Source organism: Neopelma chrysocephalum, unplaced genomic scaffold (genome assembly GCF_003984885.1).
Source record: "Neopelma chrysocephalum unplaced genomic scaffold, ASM398488v2 Primary Assembly neopelma1_84, whole genome shotgun sequence".
Classification (NCBI taxonomy): Eukaryota; Metazoa; Chordata; class Aves; order Passeriformes; family Pipridae; genus Neopelma; species Neopelma chrysocephalum.
The window spans coordinates 7,524,722-7,540,884 of NW_020897746.1; the positions used below are offsets into that span (position 1 = coordinate 7,524,722).

Consider the following 16,163-nt stretch of genomic DNA (forward strand, 5'->3'; position numbering starts at 1 on the left):
AGCTCCCCTCTCATTAACACAGTTCACAGCACAAGGGAGTTCAGCCTAGTTGGTTGATGGCTATGCAAACCACCCACTCCGGGGGTAATCAGGCTCATGAAATGGATGTGCTTACAACGACTGTGAGAAACCTTTCTGCTGACCAAGAATATGGAAAGGAATTTTCTTTGAACTCCATTAGATCCTACCAGTACTTTGGTCAACATCAGTTATCCCGCTGTGCCTGTGAACTTTGTTATTGCCCTGCTCGACTTTCACTTAATCTCCCTGTGGTGCTGAAGAAGACAGGACATCTGGAACTGAAAACAATTATTCTTATCTCCTACTGCTTTCATAATTACATGACGTTCCCATTTGAAGAGCTGCATTCCTTATGTGGACAATGTGCTTTTAATTAGCAGAGGGATACACCACACCACCAGAAGCCAAATCCTTAGTCTTGGTTACAGAACCTCTGAATCTTTAGCCACCGTGGCAGCTTTCTGGCCAAGCCAGGGGGAAGCCTGGGAGCAAACTCCAGGCCCTGTAATTTCACCATAACCAGGATTTGTGTTAGAGACTATTGCAGTAGGATCCAGCAGATTCAGCTGAGATTTAAGTCAGGGTGGGAATGATCTCCTCCCATGGCTCTACAGAGAGGGCTTTTCTTGTTTTGCCACCTGCACTGAGTACCCCAAAGAACTTACAGGGCACAAGGACATGAAGGGAAACGCAGACAAAGAGCTGAAAAAGTGACTTGTCCAAGGTAAAGGATGGTGTCAAGAGACATTTTGTATTTTGCTTCCCTGCTCTGCCAGTAGGGAGGGCACAAAGAGCACACACTGAACATGGTCAGTCTAATGAACATGGAGGATTTCAGCCACTTGTTATGGACTCTCCAGCAGTAGAAAGAAAATTATGAGCTTTAAGCTAACCTACAGGCCATTGGCTGAATTACTGCCTGACTGATGAGTCTTTCTCTGTCCCAGTCCACTACAATTTATACACAAGATCTATCTAAAATACTGCATATAGGTAAAATACACAGATTTCCTCCTACATAGTAGATGACTTCTGGGAAATTAACAGTAAGTCAAGTGTCTGACCTAAAGGGTAGTTAAAAAAGAACAAAAAAAAAAAGAATTATTGCAGTAAGACCAGTTCTCACAGTTCCCACAAAAGAGAGCTATTCCTATATATCATCTGCTTTACTATCCCATGATAAAGGAAATGTTTAGAAGTATTTCTACATCCATGTAAACAAGTTAGGAAAGTGGAGGGTGTGGTGGTGACAACCATCTTCCAAATCAAGTCAAGATCTAAATAGCCTTGCCTATCTTTTGAATGAGTCATTTTAGGTCATGCAGGTAATGGTGAAATATAAAATATATAAAATATATAAAGAATTTTGGTGTGGCAGACAGGCTGGATTTTCTGCATATTCTAAAAATATTGAAAAAACAGATTTCCCTTTGACTCATAGAAGAGAGGGGAATATAGACTGGCTTCCACATGCATGGCTGTGATGGGAGATGCTGTTGTTACTTCTCAGCTTTCTGGATTTAGAATTTTCTTCTTGAAAACTGCAAAAGTCATGAAACAATTTGTAAGAAAGGCTTTTACATAATGCAGTTGATAAAACAACAGTAGCAGAAGCTTATAATTGCTCTGGCTGTGTATAGTAGAAATATGAATGTGCACAGTGTATAAATGGCGTCAGGACTGTTCAGCACTTTTGCAAAGTTTTTGGAAGGCACTGAGTAAAATGGAATGACAACAATATATAAACGTCTGCACAGCAGTTGAATCCATCAAAATCCCACATCTTTAGTTCATCTTCAAGAATTACTCAAAGTGCACCAGTGCCACACAGAGACAGATGCAGGAAAACACAATATAGCACTCTTCCACATACAGATATCCATATTCAAAGCACACACTGAAAATCATCTGGGGCCTGAAACATCAGTGTAGTGTTCATTGCTGTTTTCACTTCTGGCCAGGTAGGATTTGCTGATGAGGGAGTTGTCCAGTTTACTGGTTTGGTTCCCCACCATAGAATTCAATGGATTACTCAGCATTTATTTCAGTAGCAGGAAGGTTAGGTGTTAGGGTAGAATTAATACAGATTATTTCCATTCTAAAAAACAGGTGGGCGATTTAGGTACATTAATCCCATTGATAGGCCAGATCAGCAAGTTTCCTTGGGGTATCATTTCCCACTGAGAGCAGCAGCAGCTAAAGAGAATCATAAAATCACAGAATGGTTTGGGCTGGAAGGGACCTTCAAACTTATCTCATTCCATTGCCCTGACACGGACGGGGTCGCTTTCCACTAGACCAGGTTGCTCAGAGCCACATCCAACCTGGCTTTGAACACTTCCAGGAATAAAATCAAAAGCTTCCCATACCAGGAGTTCAACCTGGACCACCTGGATGAAAACCAGGTATCCGAGCTGCTAGACCATATGGGAGACTATCCTAAAGCCTGAGAAATACTAAATATGGGGGTCAAGTTGTGGGCACTTTTGAAACTCCCACTTCTTGCCCCAGAATAGTAACCCTCTGTTTTCATTCAGTTAGTATTTAGGTCCCTGATCCATGTGTGGGACTGGGTTGTGCTGTATCTTAGGCTGCCTTTGGTAGCTGTGCTGGAGCTTGGGTTTGTGTTCCCAGACCCAGCTGCCCCACAACAGTTGCTATCCCATTGTGTTGGGGCAGAGCTGTAGGAAGTCAGCCTCTGAACTCACCCCAGCCTACAAGCCACACTACCCAGTAGTGCAGATACCAAAGGTCTTGGGTTCAAACTTTAGCTTCTGTCCCTAAGCTAAGGGCAACACATGGACGTACAAGTGACAAATAACAACACTTACATAAAGGTACATGAAAATAGAAAATAAACTCTCTTTTCAGAACTGTTTGTGCTTTCTTAGTAATCACCACTCCTTATTTACCAAGAAAAAAGGTCACACAGTAATGCCTTTTTTTGAAAGCTTTGGTCCCTGGAGTAGCCTTGTGAGATAAATCTTTTTTTCCATGAAAGTGCTGGGGGAGGAGGGAGTGGCCAGGCAGCTGTGCCAACTGACTGATGCCATGTTGACAACCATATAATGCAAAACATTGACCCTTAAACAGTCGGCAACATCGAGCTGTGATCGGTCCTTCTGCACAAAAAAGGCTCCTTCAGGGATCCTGCAATCTCACAGGCACGTTTCCTTGCTGTGTGTTAAACATCAGCTCGACTCACAACTCCTCTTGTTTCACACCAGGTCAAAGTCACCTCTGAGCAAACAAGAGCCCCAAGCTCTTCCAGTTTCACTGAGTCCTATTGCAGAGCAGGAATGGGATTTAAAAGTGAGACAGCAATGATAAAATCTTTGCAAAAATAAAGAAATATTTCTGCAAGATAAGCTAAACCAGTCTCACCTACAGGCCATTGTCTTATATTGCATTTTGAAGACCAGGTTCTCATCTGGGTGGGCAGCACAGCTCCCCTGAAGGCAACTTAGCCAAGAATTTACTCATAAGGCTTCAACCATAAGAAATCTATTGCCATGACATTTGCAGAACCAGCTGGGCTGACTGAGAGCAATTGTAATTTACAAAGAGCACAAATAAGCCAAAATATTTATATGTATTGTATAAATATTAGTAATAAAAGGTCATAACACATGTAAGCACACTACAAAACATAAAAGAACTGAAATGTTTGCCTAGCAGTTTCACTGGGGAGGTGAGAGCAGATGAGGTATGAGCAGATATTTATCACCATTAGTGATATTAATTTATGAAGGTGCTACAGGTCAAGTTCTGGCATCAAATTTACATTCTGGGGGGAAGTTTGTGAGATACCAGTTTGCCTTCTGCCAAAACTCTCCAAAAGTTTTCTGGACTGTGCAGGGATGATGGTCAGCCTGTATGTCCAAAGCAGTCAGCCAGAAGTCCCCATGCACTGCTTGCAAACCAATTGACTGGAACTAGAAAGGACAGCTGACATAAGTGAACCCTTTGTCAAAGAGCTCAGCCCCTTGGCAGGGAAGCCAGAAAACACTACATTATTCCAGCCTTGCACAGAGGTTACCACCAAGTACACTGGGCTAGTGCTGCCAGTCAGTAGGTTTGATGACGTCCCACAGCTCAGAGCTGCCTTCTGTTTTACTCTGAAGACACAGTGTTCAGCAGGAAAATCTCACAGGAATTAGAATAAAGCTGTAATGAAAACAGATTTACAACTCCCAGGAGTAAACTGGCTTTAGCCAGTTACATTTTGAGGGCCTGATGGTTTGTCTGTGTGTGGCAGCCTCACACTGTTATAGGTGGTGTCATACAGCAGGAGCCTAAGCAAGATGTGAAGTGTGTCCCTGTCAGTGGATTCCTCCTGCCAGGGAGCTCAGCCCAGTGAGAGTTTTCTGTCCCCTTCCATCCTGTCCACCCAGTGCATCCCACATTGCCATAGGCCAGAGGCTGCTGCCCCCTCCTCTTTGCCAGGGTGGCTGGGCCTCTGTGGGGTGTGCCAGGGTCACCCCTGCCAACCAGCTGTACAGCATTTATGGGTTCTTTATATGTTCTCATTCCTAACACTTCATAAGGAGAACTGCTTTTTAGATAGTGAAAATGTACAAAAATACAAAAAAAATTAATTACAAAAATACAAAAAAATACACAAAAGTACACGTGCCCACAGTGTTCAATCTCTATCCTTAGGGAACACCCGAAAGGAAAGGCCGTGACCATCACCCTCACGGAACCTGTTCCCTTTCTGGCACCAGGCTGATGAGACGCACATTTAAAGCCACCACCGAGCGACTGAGACCCCACAAGAACCGGGAGCGCACGGAGCACTCCCGCAGGGCAGCGATGTCGCAAACCCGCATCCCCCGGCCCCGCGGGCTCTCCGGGGCGGGCGCGGGGCGGGGCGCTCCGGCCGTGGGCTGTGCCCGCCCGCCCGCCGGGGATGGAGGAGCCGCCGGGGATGGAGGGGCCGCCGGGGATGGAGGCGGAGGAGCCGCGGCCCTTCTCGGAGGAGCAGTTCCGTGCCGCCTGCCGGGAGCTGGACCAGCCGGCGCCGGGCGCGGAGGGGCCGTGGCAGCTCCTGGTGGAGACCATGGGCGTGAGGATCTACCGCCTGTACCACGAGGTGCGCGGGCGGGCTCCCGCCGCGGGACGGGGGGCGGGGGGCGGTGGGTGCCCGCGATGCGGGGCCCCGGCGCGTCCCCGGTTCCCCGCACAGGCCGGGCTGGCGCTGTCGGCCTGGGCTCGGTTTACGCCGGGCTCCCAGAAAGCAGCTTTATGGGTAATGCCATTAACTGCTGATGGGAAAAGCTGCTCGGCCGCGGTGACCCCCCCGCCCGCACAGACTGCGGAGAACCTGAGGCTTTGCAGGGTTGTGAACGGCTGGTGGCTGGAGGAATTCCCGGGGGAACGTGCTCTCGGCGGTGGGAGCAGCCGTGGGCCTATCGGGGTGTTTGCTGTCCTCTGCCGAGCCCTCTCGGAGGGGTGTGTGTGGTGAGGGGAGCTCTGTCCCCGCTCGCCTGCTCCCGAGCATCTCCCGTGCCAGAGCATCCTCCTGCTCTCCAGGCTTCCGCCTCCCTTCCTGCCTCTCTCCAAAACTCCCTTCACGCTGATTTCCCACCATTCTCCCTCTGAAATCGGGAAGTAGTTCAGAAAGGATTGAAATGAAATTCCACCCCTTTTTGGGGGACTAATTTCTTTAAAGAAGTTTCAATATTTTAGGCTTCTGGGACTGACTTGTAAGTGATTAACAGTGAATGTTTGTATTCTGATGCAGATTTATGACTTATCAATGACTTTTAAATGCATATATAAATGGATTAAATAAATTTATAATAATATATAATATATCATTATATATATTATATATTGTATATGTTATTATATATTATATTTCTAGAATACATAATATATGATATATTTATATGTATAATATATATGATATATTAAAGAAATATATAATATATAATAATATATAGTATTATATTTATATATTTGATATAATTTTATATTTATACAATACAGATTATATTTATAGAATATATATTTATAATATATATTTATACTATATATATTTTAAATCCATATGTAAATACCCTATTTCTTTAGCTCAGTGATCATAGTTTCCTCTCAGCTCCTCACAAACCTGGATTTCATGTTGTTCTTTGAGTGACAACTTTGTATTCTTAAAAATCATTTCAAACATGGTCATGTGTAGCAAAAACAGCAAACATGCAGGTCTGTGCAAAAGGCAAAACGGGGCAGGGAAAGGCTCTTTAAAAACACATCACTTCGTAGGCCTTGGAATTTTTTTGGTGATAAATAGTCCCTGTTTACAGTGTGGATGTGGTAACTGGCAGTAGCAAGACAAGCTTATCAATGAGTGCACACAGCACAGGCAAGGCTGGGGTGCCTGCCAGGTATCCATGCAGGAATTAATGTGGTGATGGAATTCAGGGTGCTGGGAGTGTTTCTTCTGGAGTGGATGAAGTAGAGGCTTTAGGACTGGAGCTCAACACGGAGCTGTAAATGCATCATGTGGTGGATGAAGGCAAAGTAACTTTGGGAAGCTGGAGGCTGGATTTAGCCACACAAAAGGGACCAGGCTTGTGCTGGGGTACCTTGTGTTTCTGCAGTGACTTTGCTGCTGTTGTGTGAATGGCAGCTGGCAAGATGGAAAGTAGCTCAGGCTTCTTCTTGTGTTTTTATACAGAAAGACTTGAGCTAAAAAGACTATTTGAAGCTAAAAAACATTTAGAGGTGTCTGTCTTTTTTTTTTTCGCCTTTTTTTGTTGTTTTTTGAAAAGGGATGTGTATGTGTGTAGAAACATGCTCCCTTTGGAAGTACTGATGAAGTAAAAGGGTACTAGTGTAAGGGAAGGAACAACCATTGTGCAGGGCAGGTCAGGCTGGCTGGGTTTAAACTTTCATGTATAGATCAAAAAGTCGAGAGGTTAAAGACTGAATCTTGCATTGTTTTTTGAAGATTTGCTTTCACAGCTCTTGAGCGTATTTGTAGTTTGTGCCCCACCTAACTTCCTTCAGCTGTTCTCCCTGATGCAGAGTACTTCCCTTTCCTGTGTGACTTTTCCTCTCCCCATTCTGTTTCCACAGCAATCAGGACTTTATGAGTATAAAATCTTCGGTGGTCTTGCTGATTGTCCCCCAAAACTGTGTGCAGATGTCTACATGGACTTAGATTTCAGAAAACAGTGGGATCAGTATGTTAAAGGTAAGCTCATCTAGGCGGTGTAAAAGCAAGCTTTAGTCCACATGGATTCTTCCCACTAAAGCTTTCCTCAAAGGTATTTTGAAGTTGCTGCATCCAAAGACTTTGGGCCAGACTTAAATATCTCTTTGGGATAAGGTTGCCCTCTGCAAATATACAAGTAAACACTGATATGGAACAGCTAATGTCTCAACAGCAAATGTCTTTCCTCTAGAATGAATTCTTTCCATATTGGTTAAAGCATATAATTGGCATCACTGGTTATGCTGGAGCACCTTGTAGCTTCTAGTTGTTGTAATTCCTGGGTTAAATTTTAGCAGATGCTCCAGGGAGAAATGGAGATGGTACCTTTTGAACATCTTCACGTATCACAGCAGAGCAGTGATCACAGAATACCAGGGGGTGGAGAAGGGACCTCTGGGATCATCTGGTCCAACCTTCCTTGGCAAAAGACAAGATGGCCCAGCACCCTGCTCAGCTGAGTCTTAAAATTGTCCAGTTTTAGGGAATACACCACTTCACTGGGGTGATTATTTCAATGGCTGATTGTTCCCATTGTGAAGAATTTTCCTCTGGTTTGCATCAGTTTGATGTGTGATGGAATGACTTTCCTGAAAGCATTGGTTGTTCTTGGGACCTTTTACCATCAGGAGTGGGTGTATCGAGAGAATAGGTGGTGACTTTGGCTTTTACAGAGAAAGGAATAACTAATTTAGTTGTGTTTATTTAATGTTGTCTTTGAAAAAGGGCATTGAACCTGGATATCCATATGATGTTAAAACATCTTAAGTCAGCAGTTCCAAGGTAAGGATTCAGCTGATGCAAGCATCCAGTAATCCATTTATTTTAAAGATGGGGAGCCTTTCCTTTTTAAGCCTGTGCTTGGAATCACTTCAAGCCAATAAAACTGAAACATGGTCAAAGTGTTTTGCTGAACAAAGAACGTGCTAAAAACCAAAGGATTGTTAAATGTTTTGCTTGTTAGGTTTAGGACAGTTCCATGGTGAACCTTTACTGGTAATACCTGTGGCTGTATTGGTACAGAGAACCATGTTTGACTCGTGCCAGTACTTGGTCAAGTTTAAAGTGTGGTGTCTTCATCAATAAGTCTTACTTGTCAAAATGGTCAGTAGCTTTCTTGTAGCAAATGCCTCTTTTGAAGCAAAAAGAGCCAGACTGGGACTCAACATTATTGTATTGGATGTAAAGTATTATGTTGAGTTACTTTAGTAGTCCTTAAGTGCATTTAGGAGAACTGAGTCTTTCTTAAACAAACACTTTTTTTTTTTTAATGCCTTCTTAGAGATAAGAAAGGAAGCTGTTGGGGGAAGCTACACCCTTAAACTAAAAACTAGATAATGTTGCAGAGCTGACATTTATATCCTTGCTGACCATGGTTTGTTCATCTGTGAATTTATACTTGTGCTGGTGCCTTTAAGTCCAGCATTTCAAGAGTTAACATCTGTGAAGGGCATAAACATAACAGCAAAGCTTTCCTTCCAGCTTCAAAATTGCCACAAGCCCAACTATTCTTTAACTCTACATATGATGAAACAGTGCCAGCCAACATTTTCAATGTAGCCCGTTTAAGCATGTTTTTTCTCCTTTAACATTTGGGGAGAAACCCCAGAAAACTTCCAATGAGAGCCTTCGTGCTCTTTGTGTTACTCTTTGTATTCCTTGGTGCTCTTACAGCTGTGCAATAGTGGCAGTCCAAAGGAGAGCTCTCTGCTGAACTGCTGGCTGGCATTGAAATAAAAACCTGACCAGAGTAGAAGAAGCTGCCTCTCTATTGAAAAGGCAACTGCTCCTGCATGGTCCAGAATATCTATGAGATGTGGCCAACCTGAGGTCTAGCTTATGCTGCAGCTACCAATTCAGCAGGGAAGCCCTGACTGAACTGCAGAGTTGTGATGGAGGAACCAAATGCTTCTGTGGCATGATACAAAATGGGGGGGCCTGAGCAATACTGAAACTTGCTACTCCTGGTTGCAACACTGTCCTGATTGAGATCATACTTCTCAATAACTTAACAGTAATAACTGGCTGTTGAAGCAGCAAGTGCTGCTGTGCCTGTTATAGTAGGAGGGTTTGTGATCTCTTGTAGTGATGCTACAAATCTGGTTATTGATTAAAATGCACTGTATTCTGCTCTGATCAGAAGCTGTGCACTAGTACTGACAGACTAAAGTAAATGCAGGTGGGACTTGGCTTTCCTATTGTGTGCTTTTCCTGTAGTTGTGAAGATAAAAAGAGTTAGGTAATAATAGTTGTATCAGGGTCTTTAAAAGTGTTTTAATGCCTTTGAAAAAGGAAAGTTCTGTGGTTAGAAATGAAAGCAAAGTGAATAATCCAATGCTCCAGTGACCTCTGGTGGAAAGCATAATGCTGTGGGTTGTGACAACACCGGGTGCTTCCAGTACTGCTCCAGCCTAGAGAAGAGGAGAAGGTGTTTTTGTGGGTGACAGCTGATTTCAGGACATACTAACAGAAGCCTGGTTTGGAACATGTTATATAGGGAAAGAATCTCCCATCTGTGGCACTGTTCTTGCCTTGGCAATGAGACTATCGGTCTGTTCTGGCCTCGTTTTCAAAAGCACTGGCTGGCTGTGGGCATTGGCTCTGGAGGGTATAGAGCCCCTCAGGAGGATATAGAGCCCCTCAGTTCCCTGTATATACTGCTGTGAGATTCCTGATAGCTTTTGGAAACTTCATTAATCCCTCATGTAAGACCTCTTCAGATGTTAGAAAGCTGCACTGATCCTAGTTCCATGTTACCTCAGAATGATTTACAGGGATAATGACATCCAAATTGTGCACAACATGCAAGGAAAAAGCTTTGAGATGGCAAAGCTTTGAATGAGCAAACTGTCTGAAAAGGAGTTTCACTCTGCCTCTTCCAGAATTGTTCTACTTTTGTCCTTTTGGTTGTTTTTTTTTTCCACCAAGGAATCCAGTAGCCACAGGAAAACACTCCTCCTATTTGTGTGTATTTGGTTCCTGAACAACCCTGCTACAGAACTTTTTAATGTCTTCTACTGCTACTTTACATACATATCAATTTTGACTTCAGGGTTGTGTGTAAAATATGCTCATATCAGAAATCTGAGCAGTTCTTGATGTCATCTGTAGTCCTGTTGCAGTAGAAATTAAAAATATCTCACAGTCTTCCTCTTTCACCTGTAGAACTGTATGAGAAAACATATGATGGTGAAAAAGTAATCTACTGGGAAGTGAAGTACCCTTTTCCTCTCTCAAACAGAGATGTATCCTTTCAAGCTTTTGTTCCTCTGACAGTTTTTGTCCCCTGGTCATCCAGGAATCCCAACAATGAGCTGACTCTACTGCTCTGCTGCACTTGATCTAAGATCCTGCAGTCCTCATGTTACATGGATATGTAGAGCATGAAGGAGAGCGTGGGTGCCTCTTCCCACACACAACTAGAGCTCACATAGCTGGGTTATTACTCTGCAGGATTGAATCCTGTAGAAGCATGGGAAGTAACTTGGGGGAGCTGCTGTTTGTAAGGGAATTCACTTGTCAATTTTTCACACATCCAACTGACAGTGTTTTGACGTTCCTCCTCAACTCTGAGCACAGTACGTCTATGTTCGGGAATGTCGGGAGATGGATGTGGATGGGAGGAAGATCTGGGTTGTGTTGGCTCAAAGTGTGTCTGTTCCTCAGTGCCCTGAAAAGCCCGGTATTATCAGAGTTAAAAGCTATAAACAAAGTGTGGCAATTGAAAGTGATGGCAAGGCTGGATCTAAAGGTAAGAGGCCAAGAAAATGTGTCACAAGTCCTGTAGGCAGAGAATGTGTGGATTAGCAAAATGCATAAAGAGGGGGACTGGAAATTGTAAGCTAAAAACAGTTACTATAAAGTGAATGCACTGAGCCTTGGGACCACTTTAAAATGAATGAAACTTTTGAGAATGTCCAGTGCAGTGTGCTACTGTGAAGAAGCACATCATTTAACAGTTGGGCTGGGGAGTTAAGAATAGTTTACTGACCATTCTGCCCCCCATCCCACCCCACCCTCAGCGTGCACTTCTTTTCCTGCCAGCCAGTTCAGTGGGGGAAGGTCTGCTGCAATCTGTTTAACTCAGCAATGATTTGAGTATCATGTTTGACAGATGTAGAGATGAAAGGATTTGCCTGGAGGTTGTCTCCTGTCTGAGATTAGTCCTTTAAAGACAACAGTATTTTATAAGACAGGGTGACTAAAATGGTTTGCAATAATCTAAATTAATGTTATGGCTCTGTCAGCTTCACTGGCAATGCCTATAGTTACTTCACATCCCACTTCAGGACAAGTTGGCTTTTTTGTGAAGAATTAAGAGCAGAACTGTTGTACTTGGTGCCTCAGTCCTGCACACTGACAGCTTCTGTTGTAGGGTATTAGAGCTGGTACTCGGAGAACTTTCTGGTAACTTCTCTCTCCTCTCCAGTCTATATGTACTACTTTGATAACCCTGGTGGCATGATTCCATCGTGGCTGGTCAACTGGGCTGCCAAGGTAAGGGAAGGTTAACACACAATGATATTTGCTAATCCATTTCAAACAAGGGATTCACTGCATCCGTACCCATCTTCTGCATGCTGAGTAGAGTTATTTTTTCTGAAATGGATGTATCCACCTTTCTGGCTCTTGCACAGTCCTGGTTTTAGAGTCTCACTATTGTCTGCTCTCATTACAGTAGTACTAATTTATTCCTTTTAAATTCCTGTCAAATTCCTCTGGTTCGTCAACCCAGCAGGTGAATTCTGCAGCCAGCCCCAAAAATCCATGTTCCAGAGCATACATGAATAGCCTGAAGACAAGCAAACTTCAATAATGCAGTCTGTTCCCTAAGTATTAAAGGAATGGTTTGCTGCTTTGTACCAGATCTTAGAATTGTATCTTAGACAATTGTATCTTAGAACTGTATCTGTTTGGAGGCCTTGATCTATATAATGGGAATTCTCATCTTGCTTATAGTTGTTATTGAGTGCATTATGCAAGAATGACTTTTCCACTTTTCTCTTTACAGAGTGGTGTGCCTGCTTTCTTGAAGGATATACAAAAAGCTTGCCTTAATTATTCTAAGAGAACATAGCTCGAAATTGATCTTAATTCTTTGATTCCAAGAGCTCTGCACTTACAGGAATGGCTGTTATATATTACACTGGATAAAATCTACCTCTAATATTGGAAAGAATTTTATTTTAGTTGGGTTATGCCTTGAGCTTTATTAGATTCTTTTTCCATCTCCAACTGAAGAGCTGGGCACTGACAAGGTAACACCAACATCAGCTGCAGCTTTTGAAAGTACTCAAGGATAAGCTTTGCTTATCCTGACTGTCATGTCAGCTGGAGCTCTGTGATGAATATGTTATGTCCTTGCACAAGAGACAAAGATCTAGCTAGGAAAAATGTCTGAACTTGGACTGCAAATTGCATGTTTGTTGCCTTGCAGGGTGGCTTCCTGCTGAAACTCAGTGATGGAACTTGCATTGCGTGGGAGAGACACTTTTGCTACCCAAGTTTGTCATTCTTAAACTCCCTGCCTGCTGGAAACCTAAAAAATACTGAGGGCATGTAGGTAAATCACAAGAAGGCTGCAGTAGGAACTGGCAGTCTGTGTCACTAAGCTTCCTTGTGATGGTTTTAAGTCCAGATGTAAAAAGGATTGGAGCCTAAAGCCTTGCATTCCCAGCTCTGTACCTCTGTATGAAACCTAAAACTCCTTAGCTGTGTCCACCAAGAAGAAAAAGGAGGAGTTGGCTTCTTCCATGTCTGATTTAAGGGGAACAAGTTTTATCTTCAGAGTCAGTAGCTTTTTCTGTAAAGCAGCTTGGATACCAGCTTGAAATTGGAAGTAATTTTGAGCTGGATGCCTGCCACTGAATGTGAATGAACTTGATGTGAAGCTTGGGCTTGCTTGCATTTTTAAATTTCCTGCTGATCTAAAGACTGAAACTGTAATTTTGGATGGTAATTCACTAAAAGCTCAACTGAGCAGAAAATCAAATTTCCAGCACCTTTGGTGGGGGGTGAGGCAGGGAGTGCATAAAAGATGAGAGGACCTCAATCTCAGGGATTCAAAATATTCTGGATTGTTCCTAAATCTAATCCTGTTTCTGAATAAATCTTGTAATGGGGTAGCTTTGTCTTGTTAAAAAACAAATGATTGAAATCATTGCCTTTTTACTTTGTGTGAATATTTGCTTCCAATAAATCGTTATTTTATCCATGTTCTTGTTCTCTCTCGTGTTTGAGTGGCCCTGCTGGGCAGGTCACAAGTGACAGGCTGATACCATGGGCTGCTTCTTTTTTTTAAAGGGTTTTGAAAGAATAAGTTGAATTAGAACCAAGCAGGATTTCATGTGTTCTGGAGAGCTTTCTGCCAGCAGTTCAGGCATTTTTCAAGTGTCTTTGGCTTGGAGACCATTACCGGATTGAGCATTACAGTGTCACACAACATGATACAACCAAATTTTTAAAGGGGACTAGCTGAGGATGAATCTTCCTGGAACAATGATGCAAACTAATTAATTTTCAGTTCCTTCTGAACAAAAGTGACCTCTGTGCCACAGCAGTACAAAACCTGTGGGCTTTCATAGTGAGAAAAGTATGCAGTGACACCAGTTTAAGTCTGGATTACTGCTTCTATCTTGTATTACTAGGGAAGAACAGGAAGTCCCAGCTTTGTGTGATGTGGTTTCTTGTCTAAATGGGAGATTGTGACAATCTTTGGATGTAAAGACATTCTTAAAGCATTTGAGAGCTTTTTTAATGACTGATTAAATATTGATCTTGTATAAATTATACATGCATCACATGAACTTTTCTGGATAGCTTGGACAGGAATTTTCCTGCTGTGAAAGTTTAAAGTCATCGTGCATTTCAAGTTCTGGTGCACAGGGTTAAGAAACATGAAACCCCCTTCCCATGCTGTTTGTTATGTAGCACCTGGAAGTCAGCTTTGTTTCCACCAACTTGCCTAAAAATTGAGTGCAAAGTTTGTCCTTTTAGAGGGATCTGTTGTAAACCGAGGGTTGTTAGGTTGTTTGAATAAAAAGAAGGAGGTATTTCTGTTGGATGATGATGGAACCTCTCATCTTCTCTATCCTACCCCAATTCACAGATTGGTAGGGATCACACTACAGGTTAATGGGGACTAATGAAGTTTTCTCAGTAGCCCAAAAGAACTAGAAAAATGCTGTAGTTTCTGGCAATAAGCAGGCATCTGCTCCAAAGTACAATATCAGAGTTTCCCTAAATCATAATGATATATTCTCATACAGAACTTCTGGTTTGAAATTACCAGCCCATACAGAAACATGTTTTTGCATGTTGTTCTTCTCAAAAAGAAGTGGTGGTTTTTTGGGTCCCCCATCCCATGATGTTGTAACAAAGTGAATATAAAACATTCTTCCACGTTGTGTTCTAGTCATTCCAGTCCACTCTTTCTATATGATCTCTCTGTAAAACTAATGTATTTGAGTTGGAAGGTAAGTAAAGGAAAGATTCTCAGTAACCCAAAGTCAACAGAGTGAATGATGTCAGGTTCCCAGTCACTGGTGCTGCCCCTCAGAAGATGGTGTGTAAGGGGAAACACGAGTCTTCTTTGCTCAGGAAACATCTGGTTGATGCTTCATTTCTCAAGCAGGTCATTGGCTGTTTTTATAATTTAGTGGAACAAAAAATGTGGGAAGACAGGAACATAGACTTCTGATATTAGTGCATAGTAGTAGATGATGTATCTTCCCACCAACACTTTTGTCTCCCAGTTTTCTATGTATAAAGAACATTTTCAAAAGGCATCTAATGATACTTAAATTTAACTTAGCTGAGAGTAATTTCTCCCTGAGCATAGATTTGCCTTCCTCTAAATAGGAGGGTAGTTCGTAATCAAATTTACTGTCTCACTGTAGTCCTCTGATCAGAGGAAACTACTAGACTTTCACACAGAAAACTTTGTTTTCACTCATCTCAGTTAAAAGACATTGAAAACTTCCATACAAAAATAGAAAGGAAGGCTTACAGCAGGAGGAGAGCTGTTATAAATCCAGATGGACTGTAGGGAAGATAACTGCTTTTTGAGAAGCAATAAAAAATGACAAATCTTTATAGCAAGATTAGTTTTGCTGATTTTTTTTCCTACCACTCTGGCTTATAACTGCAGACTTAGGAGGAATCCTGATCAATAAGATAAATAAAGTTGGTGTTTAAGCATTCTACTCATTATTCTCTGCACCTGCCAGTGAGCATATTAATTAGGATTATATATATGCACACATAAAGAGAATGTCATCTTTCTCTGTAGTTCAATATTCCCTGTATGTTGAGAACTTGACCATAAACAATTATTCTCATCTGGAATTTGAATTATAAATGTATCCTGGAATCCTGCTGTGAGACAGGAACATTTTTACATGGGAACAACTCTCCACTGGAAACCTTCATTTCCAGAGTAAGAACTGCATCCTGTGAGTGTTTCAGTGGAATCTGTCATAATAACCAATTATGTTGAAAGGCCTTGAATATACGTAATAATTTTAGCCTTGTGAAAAATTTCCTGCCTCCCTGCTGTGCAACATGTTAAGCTGAAAGCTGTTCCTACAGTGTAAACACAAGTACCTGTAATATTAAGATTTAAGTGAGTTTGCCTTTATCTGTCCTCACTAGATTTCATGCATATTTTTATATTTTTCTAAAGGCTATTTCGTCACTGGAGGCACAAGAGGTTCTCTGATGGACCTTGTGACACTGAAAGAGTCAGTTTTTGCCCCAAGCTTAATTGTTTTATTATTCTTAATCTATGGAAGAAATGCCTGAGAATTAATCATTTTAATAGATTGTGTTGTTCCTAGAATGACAAGTTTGGGGGTTTTGCAGTTCTGCAATATGTAAGGCCAAAGGTTACTTATGTGCTGCACATACTTTGAATAGATGCCTG

General features: G+C 42.3%; 1 protein-coding gene across 3 annotated transcripts; it reads left to right on the forward strand.

Annotated features, from left to right (window-relative positions):
* The first annotated feature begins 4,959 nt into the window (after positions 1-4,959).
* PCTP (phosphatidylcholine transfer protein) lies at positions 4,960-13,454 on the forward strand. 3 transcript variants are annotated; one of them, XM_027691751.1, is made up of 6 exons: positions 4,960-5,116; positions 7,105-7,222; positions 10,406-10,485; positions 10,820-10,991; positions 11,670-11,737; positions 12,252-13,454. In XM_027691751.1, the coding sequence occupies exons 1-6, from the start codon at positions 4,970-4,972 to the stop codon at positions 12,315-12,317; spliced, it is 651 nt and encodes a 216-aa protein (XP_027547552.1). In that variant the 5' UTR covers positions 4,960-4,969; the 3' UTR covers positions 12,318-13,454. The 3 variants fall into 3 exon arrangements, with proteins under 3 accessions (XP_027547552.1, XP_027547554.1, XP_027547555.1); XM_027691753.1 differs by having other exon boundaries at positions 7,108-7,222; XM_027691754.1 differs by lacking the exon at positions 4,960-5,116 and adding an exon at positions 5,196-5,272.
* The last annotated feature ends 2,709 nt before the right edge of the window (positions 13,455-16,163 follow it).

Excerpts from the sequence above, each read along its gene's own strand:
- PCTP (XM_027691751.1), top strand. The coding sequence starts at position 4,970 with ATGGAGGCGGAGGAGCCGCGGCCCTTCTCGGAGGAGCAGTTCCGTGCC. Across the intron at positions 5,117-7,104 it reads TCTACCGCCTGTACCACGAG|CAATCAGGACTTTATGAGTA; the intron begins GTGCGCGGGCGG and ends CTGTTTCCACAG. Across the intron at positions 11,738-12,251 it reads TGGTCAACTGGGCTGCCAAG|AGTGGTGTGCCTGCTTTCTT; the intron begins GTAAGGGAAGGT and ends TTCTCTTTACAG.